This window comes from Solanum stenotomum, chromosome 8, assembly GCF_019186545.1.
Source record: "Solanum stenotomum isolate F172 chromosome 8, ASM1918654v1, whole genome shotgun sequence".
Classification (NCBI taxonomy): domain Eukaryota; kingdom Viridiplantae; phylum Streptophyta; class Magnoliopsida; order Solanales; family Solanaceae; genus Solanum; species Solanum stenotomum.
The window spans coordinates 26,784,918-26,795,414 of record NC_064289.1 but is presented as its reverse complement, the minus strand read 5'-3'; the positions used below and the strand labels follow the sequence as shown (position 1 = coordinate 26,795,414).

The window sequence follows — 10,497 nt, the reverse complement described above, 5'->3', positions numbered from 1 at the left end:
TTGCAAATTAAAATGTATCAAAATAATTAGCTCCTAAAATAGTGGGAAAGTTTCCCAAATAAATTTCAAATTTTATGTTTGTCCCACATACCAAAATCACAGAAAAGAATGGGATTTTGTTGATCGAGTCCAAGGGATGATTTGGGTTTTGGAGTTGTCAAACCACAATCTTATTGACTTCATGGGCTGCTGTCCAAGTTTTTCCGCCCATACATTTAGGCCCGAAATGTGCTACCACTGTGGAAACAGGGGAATCGACACTTGATTCACTTGGCCATCCACCATAGATAAATCTAAGAACCTGACAGAGGAAGAACCACCTCATTCACAAGCAAAGAGAGAATGAGAGCTTTCTGGAACTCCACCTGCTTGTCCCCAGTTCAAAATAATCCATTGTTGTTCTCTCGTTCAAGCAAGAAATATGCGAATTCCTTATGCAATTTCACCAACAAATCCTTCCAGATTTCTTGCAAATTTCCAGAAAGTGAAGTTAAAGAGAACCATGCTAGATCCAGTAGCAATAAGAAGATGGAGGAATACAACTTAGCTATGAAGAGAATGATGAGGAATCCTTATGAATATCACCATGAACTTGGTATTTACCAATTTAATATTAACATATGCTTTCCTTTTCCATGGTCACTTCTCTAAACTTGTTTGCTTTTAAGATCTGGGTGCTAGCAACTTAATTTTCACAAGTGATTGGGTTTTTAACTAAGAGGAATCATGGGTTAAGATCCCCTGAAAAGTAGATCTGCTATGCTCTTTTTGACTTTCTTTTACTGGGTTATGTATGTCTCACCTTTTTCTTCTTTTGTACATCACTTTATGACCATAAAACTTTAAGCAAAGTGTTTACTGTTTACATACTTAAAAGCTTGATCAATTGGAAATTATATTGCTTAATAGATCTAAATCTTCGTCATAAAAATGGTCTGTGAGGAACATCTGATTTGTAAAGTTATTGTTGTGCTGTATTGAGTTAGTAAAATTGGGCTCCCTGCATTCTGTTTTGCAGCAATTATGCTATATTCTGAATGATTTGGATTTTCTATGTGTAGTAATTTGGTGTTTGTCATGAAGAGATGATAGCGAATACAAAGAAGTTTTGATAGACAGCTTAAAAATATAATTTTCAACTGCAGGAATGAACTACACATTGATAACAGAAGATCTAATTGTTGGCTCCCAGCCTCAGAAAATTGAAGATATAGATTATTTGAAGGAAGAGGAGAACGTAGCTTTTATACTAAACTTGCAGCAGGACGAAGATATTGAGTTTTGGGGAATAGACCTCCAGTCTATCGTTACAAGATGTTCAGAACTTGGAATTCATCACATGAGAAGGCCTGTAAGTAAATCTTCTCGATACTTAGTGTTTTTCAAATTGGTCACACGAAATAGAACACCGTTACCCCTTAAACCATTGGTCTATACTAGTATTCAGCTTTGCGAAAATAATGGTAACATGTATTCCCTTCAAAAGTCGACAACTTCGATGTGAATTGAGGTAGTTTACTTTTTGTTAATCCTATACTTCACTATTTTGGTTGTTGGTATGGATACTAGCTGAAGAGCTAACATCAAATATGTAAGCATATGCATTATATTTCCCTAGCATTGTTGAATCACTGGTTCAGAAAATCGGTGACCGCCAATATTCAGAACCTTGCAGACTTGTTTTAGCATACAGATAATGCTCTGGCACCATTTCCACGAGTTCCAGGTTTTAGAATATAACTATGCTTCATGTTTTCAACGATGTGGATATAGTTTATGGATGTGCTGTAGGAGAAGGACCATTTGCTTGTTTTGATTTTCTTTCAATTTGCAAATTCTGGAGTTCAAAACACTTTTTTCCTGGTCGATTGCCTAATAAAAAAGTTACGTCTTGGGATCTTATTTTCTTCTTAGACCACCTCTGGTTTTGTGTATTTTGATCATCACAAATACTTCTATTGTAGGCAAGAGATTTTGATCCAGATTCCCTGAGGAGTGTATTACCTAAAGCTGTTTCATCACTGGAGTGGGCGATTTCAGAAGGAAAAGGAAGAGTGTATGTACATTGCACTGCTGGATTGGGAAGGGCCCCTGCTGTTTCAATTGCTTATATGTTCTGGTTCTGTGGGATGGATGTAAGATTTTACCTTTTATATTATCATTAATTTTTTTTCACATTCAGATTTATGAATCAATATTCCATCCTTGGTCTAATAATAAAAGCTCATTAGCAGCTGTTAAATTGTTGTGTGTTCTGAGATCTTGATGTGCTTGTTGAGCAGCTAAATACAGCTTATGATACACTCGTTTCAAAGAGACCCTGTGGGCCCAACAAAAGGTCAATACAGGGAGCTACTTATGATTTGGCTAAAAATGATCAGTGCAAGGAGCCCTTTGAGAATCTGCCAGATTATGCCTTTGCGGATGTAGCAGATTGGGAGAGGAAACTGATTCAAGATCGTGTGCGTGCCCTTCGTGACACTTAAGAATGCAGGTTAGGCAATTTCTCTGTCTCTCTCTCTTTTTTTTTTTTTTTTTTGGGATTAGGTATTTCCTTAGTCCATCATTGGACTATTGTCTTGGATTCTCTCAATTTCTGGGGATTATTGTGCTTCATGTTTACCATTCTTGAGTCTCCTGGATACTATAAGCTTATCCTAATATAGATATTACCATATCATATTCAATTTCCCTTCTACAGTTGAAAGTTTGATATAGAAAAATAAAGTTGCCGTTCTTGGCTTGTATAGACATGATTTTAAGAGGTGTATTCAGAATATTAGGATATCTTTGATCACTAGCAATGAACTATAGTCCCGCATTCCGTCTTTTTTCTTACTTTCTCCTTGAATAGAGGAAATTTGTTTCACAAAAGCAAACAAACTTGGTCTCAACTTGGTGGTTTCTATAAGAATCAGAGAGGGTAATTAAAGGATACGGAAACCCAAAAATAAAGTGAAAAGAAATCACAAGAAAAATTTTTCCCTAAGAAATAAATGCCTGCTTTAGGCCTTGTGACATTCATTTGATATGTGAATTTATGTTTTTAGTTTGTACATATTATTAGTTTCTATGTGCAAACAAAACTCAGTTAACTGCATCTTACACAGTGTGCTTCTAGTCAGTTGATTCATCTTGAGTTACATGTTAACACAGCTGGGAATGATAATAGTAACAGTGATCTTGCTTAGTGATTCACTGTATAGTTGATGCATCAGGCAAAGCCAAGTTTAGTACTCTTTTATGTGTGGATTGATACAATGTGTATAAACTCATGCATCTTATATTATGTGGTACGTACAGCATGGAAGTATTCCAGAGAGCGTGAAGCTGCTCCTTGAAGTGAAGCCCCATGATATGAATTAGGTGCTTCTGTAACATATTAGGTCAGTAGATTCCTTATAGTTGTATACCCCTTTTATAAAGTGAGCCTATCAACTGAAAGTTCATTACAGGGGAGAACCTTGTTTATTCATGTTGTGTAGAACAATAACTTGAGGGGATCTATGTTCTCTTTCTGTACAACAACTTACAAGGAGGTTTTCTATGGAATAATAGGTTGATACAAACGTGGTGACTCATTGGTTCACCTAACACTTTCACATAATTCACATACAAACCACCTAGAACAACTTTGTCACTGTAATCTAGAGAATCTTGATCTTATAAGTAACTTTTAACTTCCTGCAAGGTCATCTGTCTTCTATATTTTTTACTTGAGCAACCTTTTACCCTTATGGGTTTATCACACAACAACTTCAGTGGGTCGTCTCCACATTGCTTGGGCGTCATGGCTGAGTTATTGGTTCTAAACTTGAAAAAGAATAATTTCAGTGGTAGTCTTCTATTGTTATGTTCTCAGAGCACTTCATTGATGACCACTGTCTTGAATGGTAAATCAATTTAAAGGGTCTACCCTATGTCATTGTTCAATTGTTATGGTTGAGAAGTCCTTGATGTGGGGAATAATGCTATAAATGACACATTTCCAGCTTGTCTGGTGTCTCTGGGAGAGCTGCGGATTCTTATATTGAAGTGGAACAAGTTCCCAGACTATAAGTGCTTGGCAAACTACCTTTGCTTTCCCATGTTGTGGATTTTTGATCTTTCTCCTAACAACTTTAGTTGCTTACTGCTTTCAAAAGTTTATGAAAGCTGGAGAATGATGAGACCAGATGACAAACATGAAAAATATCTTCAAATTGTGCTATGAAATAGGGTAGTTCCTTCCGATTGATTGTCATTCAAGACAATAGTCATGAATGAAATGCTTAGAGTACATAATGGTGGAAGACTCTCACTGAAATTGTTCCTTCTCAAGTCTAGTAACAATAGTTCAACTATGCAAGGTAGAACTGGATTACTCAATTTGTTGTGTGATGAATTCAGAAGGGGTAAAACTGCTTAAATTAAATAGAAAAGGTAGACAACTTTGAAGGAAGTTAAATTTAAGTTTAAGATACTCTAGATTATGGAAATGAAGTTGTTCCAGGTGGCTTGTAAGTGAATTATGTGAAAGGTTTAGGTAAATCAATGAGTCCCATCTCTTTTCTAATCAACCTAGTGCTCTACATAACACCTCCTTGTAAGTAATTTTGTCTTTCCCACAACATGCAGTGTATTCGATATAGGCTAATAATGCTTCAGTTATATGCATTCCTATTTTCATTATGTTTAGTTCCGACTCTTTTTATTTCATTATTCAATAATATGTCGTGTAGAACAAATTAGGACTTTCTAAAATTATGCATTCTTTAAAGAGCAACTTTCACATATAACAAACAAAAAAATTATATTTGTATGCTATAGCAAAGTTTGCATAATTGCGTTTCATATTAAACATATATATGTATAATTCGCTATACATATACAATTGAAAGCTATGTCTATTTCGCTATACATATATACAAAAGAAGCAATTGTATAATTCGCTGGCTCCTCTTCAGATTTGTATAATTTCGCTGGCAGGCCATTTGTATAAATTGTTGTCAGCCTCTCGTTTGTATAAATCGTTGAGAGTCTCTCAATTTAATTTTGTGTTTGTATATATGTATAAAATTTCAATTTGTATACAATTGAATCGAAATAAAACGTTTGTATATCAAATATTGTTCTCTCTCGCTTTATACAAACATAAATTATACATTGTATTTTGTATAATCTGTGTTTGTATAAAGCGAGAAAGAGAGAAAGATAAAAGAGAACTGGACAGGGGAATATTTGTATTGTATAATTATTATAAGTGTAGGACGAAGATATATGTATTTGCATGTGTATATACAATTTTCTCTCGCTTTATACAAACAGAAATACACTTTATACATTTATGTTTGTATAAAGCGAGAGGCGAGCGACAGAGAGAGCGACCGAGAGAGGGAGAGTGGTGAGCGAGAGTTTGAGGGAGAGAGGCGATTGTCAAACAGTTTGCTACAGGGCACAATTAAATCAAAGTGTGGTTATACCATTTAATTTGAATTAATAGTTTGTCATTATGTATAATTTTCCCTTCTTTAAATATCATAGGTTTTTTTTTTTAATGTTGCGATGTAATTCAATTATAGTTTATTTGGTTAAGCTTATTAGATCAGCTTGTTTGGTCAATAAATTAAAAAACCATTTTTGAGCAACAATTAGCATTTGATTAAGTTTTTTAAAAGTGTATTTTTCTCAAAAGTTCGGAAAGAATATATTTTTGAGCAACTTTCACATATAACAAACATAAAAATTATATTTGTATGCTATAATTTGCATAATTACGCTATATAGCAAACTTTATGTTTGTTATGACTATTAATCTGTATATTTTGCTGTACATATACAAAAGAAGCAATTGTATAATCTGTTTCGCTATACATATATAAAAGAAACAATTGTATAATCTGTTTCGGTATACATATACAAAATAATTAATTGTATAATTTGTGTTTGTATAAAGGGAGAAAGACAAAAGAAAACTGGGCAGAGAAAATTTGTATTTGTATAATCATAATTGTATAGGACGAAAATATATGTATTTGTATATACAATTTTCTCTCGCTTTATACAAACACAAATGCAATTTATACATTTGCGTTTTTATAAAGTGAGAGGCGATTGAGTGGCGAGCGAGATCTGGGAGAGGGGAGAGAGGGGAACTGTCACGCCCCGAGCCTACACCTTGGGTGGGACTGGCACTCGAAGACCATTGCTGGCTCCAAGCGAACCCTTGGCCTGACTTACTTAACTCAGCGGAAGACAATATTCATACTTATAATGATCAATAACACTTAACTGAACTGAATAATAAAATAACTGAGAATGTTTGAAGGTTCAACATTCAACTTGGCCAAAAGTGGCAACCCAAGGCTTAACAATAAGAAATGATAATGAAAAGACTCAAAGGACTAACATCTGACTGTCTATGAAGCCTTTAAAACAACTGAGATGGATGTTGGACAAACCCCACAACATCCTAATGAACTAACTAGAAAGCAATAAAAATAGATCCTCCGAAATGCAAGGAGGCTCACCGACTGACTTTGAACTGCTCATTGATCAAAGGTGTGCTGGGATGCCAATCCAGGCCAACTGACATCAGTACATTGAATGTACGAGTATGCGAGTTGGAATGCTAAACAACATAAGCTTGAAAGAGAATCTGAAAGAAACACTTACCTTGGCTCTTCTCAACTCATGAATACTTAACTGAACTCATTTCAATATAAAACAGTTTAAACCAAGTGCAATATAAAGAAAAGTTGTTTAAAAACATGATGTCAACTCTGTGTATATATAAGAATACAACATAATTCTGAAATGTATGTAAAAATACATTAAATTGATGGATATAAAAATACAATAACTTCTGTGGGAGTTTCTCTAACCGACAACTATCACAGAAGAGCTATAGTGATGATACAATGATCTATCTCACACTGCCAACGCATCCTACACCCGGCCAAAGATATAGGACCTGAACTACTAAGTGAATCCACTAGTCTATTGTGAAAAGGGTTCATCTAAAAAGTATGACCCTTTTCTACCCATGATGACTACATGATTTTATGGAGACGTGAGTTATCTGAACTCATGCTCGCCCCCAATTCGGTGCTCAATACTACTCCCAAAATATACTAGCTGTTATGTTTAAAAACATACTTCTTCTGTGATTTGAGATTAGTGTTCAAAAATCTTAACTCAAAGGCTATCCTGGAAATCAAAGTTTCCCCTCTTGCTTCATTTAGAAAGCGATTACTTTTTCTGAAAACTAGCCCGAAGTCTCTTTGGAAATCTCAGTTTTCGTTCTTATTTAAATGTGAAAACATTTTTAATCTCTTTGGGAATACTTAGTCCCCATATACTTTTGAAGAAATGAACTTCAACTTTACTTTTTACTGAACTCTAAAACTGAAGTCTTAAAACAAAGTTAAAACATTTGCAAAAGACTTTTGGGAAACTCTAAGAACTTCTCTTGACTTGACTCTTACTTCTCTTGACTTGACTCTTAACTTTCCTTGAATTGGATTATGGATTCAAGGTTCATGATATCATGATTATGGATGCTTTCATGATGTTTAGATGTACCTTAGAGTGTTGGAATCAACTAGAAGACACAGGTACATTGCTAAGGAGCACGTACTAAAAGGTGGGGAATGAATGGGGAGAACTGGCGTCCCTGGCGCTTTGAGAGGCGCGGGGCGCCATCCCTCAAAATTCAGAGAACACTTTGGGGCGCTCTGGCTGGCGCGTCGCCCCATATCACCACATTCAGAGACTGTTTTGGAGCGCGCTGAGAGGCGCGATTCCCCAGCCCCTTCCCCTTCCCCAGAAAATCCCAAATTTTCTTCTTTGTTTTTCAACTCTAAACCCTCTAATTTCACTTAGTTCTTCCCCTAAACACTTAGAATCGTTTATACCCTCAATATACGATAGATTCAAACCAAAATTACACCCGAAAACATGAATAAAATCATCAAGAAACTTCAACAACACAATCCACACGAATTCAACGAAACTTTCAACAATGTTCATCAAGAACTCAATTTCTAACTTTCAAAGATTTAAATTCGCTGAATATAAACATGGTTGGCGCGTGGGTGAACTAACCCAACACTATGCGATCTCACATACCTTGTAGGGATCACCCCCGACGAATTCCATAAGCCAAAACTTCGATGATCTTGAACGTTCTTGCTTCTTCTTCTCCTTTCTCCTTAGCCCTAGTGTGAAATCCCAAATTCTAAAACTGACTAAAAACTGATTTGACCCATATTAAACTCCTAAAAACGGATTAAATTAATAGGGCAATGAAAAGACTAAAATACTCCTTAAAATTCCGGATTGGACATTTCCTTAATCCAACAGCCCAACTTCCAACGGGCATAACTCACTCATGCGTACTCGGAATCGAGCAAACTTGGCGACGTTGGAAAGATCATTCCAAGGGCTTTCCAACCATCTCTGCAACTACAGCTAACTCATCTTGAGCTAGGAGTTATGGTCGTTTGAAGTTGACCAAAAACTCACTTTAACTTAAAATTTTCCAGATTTCCTTATACTTTTTAAAAATAACTATTTCCAGATTTTAAACTTCCTTCTAGTTCTTTCTAGTTGCGAGATGTTTCAGGAATGAAAAGATATGTATATATACAATCTTCTCTCATTTTATACAAACGCAAACACATTTTCTACATTTGTGTTTGTATAAAGTGAGAGAGGTGAGGAGAAACTGCCCAACGAGAAACGAGAGTGACGAGCGAGAAATTCAGGGAGAGAGGCGATATTGCAACAATTTGCTACGGGTTACAATTAAATCAAACTGTGGTTATAGCATTTAATTTGAATTAATAGTTTGTTATTTTATACAATTTTCCCTATATTTTTTCTAGCTTTTGGAAAAACAAGTTCTGCTACTCTCCAGTAGTACTTATTTTCTCCCAAAACACCTCACTTTTTAAAAAAAATCAGGGAAAGACCAAATATTACCACCCAAACTTTTAGAAATGATACACATATTATCCTTTGTTATACTTTGAGGTTGTATATACGCTTAGGGGGGCATTTGGTTATGGAATAAATTCAAAGCTAATACATGAATAACTTTGATTATTTATGCATTAATTTTATACCATATTTGGTTTGCAAATATGCTAAAAGTTATTTCTATATTATTTTTATACGATATTTGGTCGGTCAGTTTTCAAATGTTATATAAAAATTACGGCTAATTTCATATATATATATATATAATAAAATAATTAGTTTATAACAAATATAGTCATGTTTTATTTACTTTAAAAAATATCTAGAAGTTATAAAAAGTATACACTAACTATACTATATAGTTTGCTAAAAGTCATATAAAGCATACACAAACTACATACCATAACTTACTATGCACTAATAATATATTATCATACATACAAAAGACTGAATATAGCTTAACTATATATGAAGTATACACTTACTATTCAATCTCGATCAATTCAAAATCACCTTTAAACAATGTTGCCAGAATTTGGTCAGAATAGTGAAAAAGACTGTTATTACCTTTTCTCTCCAAAATAAAATTAACTTTTTGATATTTTCTAAATAGTATGAACATTTATTATTTTGATAAGATGAATTTTCTGGGTCCCATGCCTTATTCCTTCTTCAATTCTTTTTTTTTTTTTTGGTCATTTTACTTCTCCTTCTTGACTTTTTTTTTTTGGCTCTTCTTATATAAAACAAGAATATGGTGAAAATAAATAATTATATTTAAGCACTTAATTGGTTAAATTGATCCTATGAAATGAAACTAAAAAAATATTTACTTTATGCATCTATTGGAACTTCATCAATGTAAAACATTTTTTTAANTTTTTGAAATTCAAAATTTTAATTTTTTTTTCAAAGTTGCAAACTGTTATGTTAAAAAAAACTGCATGTTTTAAATTTTAAAAATTTTAAAAAAGTGGAAGAAAACGGGATAATTGGTTTCAACCGTCCTTTTTTTTTTTTTAGTTAATTTAAGATACATATTTAAAAGATTTTTTTAGTATTTTTTGAATTTTAAAATTATAGAATTTTTGTAGTGCTGACATGTGGCACTTTTTACCTCTCCTATTATATATAGATAGATATTTTCAAATTATACTTACAAAAATATTTAAATATCTATTTTAAAATTATTTAAACGCAAATTCATAAACTTACTTAGTTAGAACTCATATTAATAATAATAAATAAATAATAGTTCACCTATTATCAAGTCAACATAATATAAGGGTGCGAAACTATGACATATTTGATATGATTGTTGTTAAATAGGATCGACATTGATGAACTATATGATTTTTATAATATTTTGATATCTACCATCTCTAAAGTGTTTCGAGTTTTGATTGTCGTTATTAATATAGTTTTAGATTATATTTTAAAATATTCAAATAAATAGCTTAAATTTATTTAAACATAATAATTAATAAAATTATATACTTAGACGTCATATGAATAACAAATATGAGTAATGATCTA

The 10,497-nt window shown here is 33.4% G+C and overlaps 1 protein-coding gene across 1 annotated transcript; it reads left to right on the top strand.

Annotated features, from left to right (window-relative positions):
• Window positions 1-211: 211 nt before the first annotated feature.
• On the top strand, window positions 212-4,675 carry LOC125872580 (phosphoglucan phosphatase LSF2, chloroplastic). Its single transcript, XM_049553329.1, has 5 exons — window positions 212-595; window positions 1,146-1,351; window positions 1,965-2,135; window positions 2,283-2,494; window positions 3,304-4,675. The coding sequence occupies exons 1-4, from the start codon at window positions 343-345 to the stop codon at window positions 2,484-2,486; spliced, it is 834 nt and encodes a 277-aa protein (XP_049409286.1). The 5' UTR covers window positions 212-342; the 3' UTR covers window positions 2,487-2,494; window positions 3,304-4,675.
• The last annotated feature ends 5,822 nt before the right edge of the window (window positions 4,676-10,497 follow it).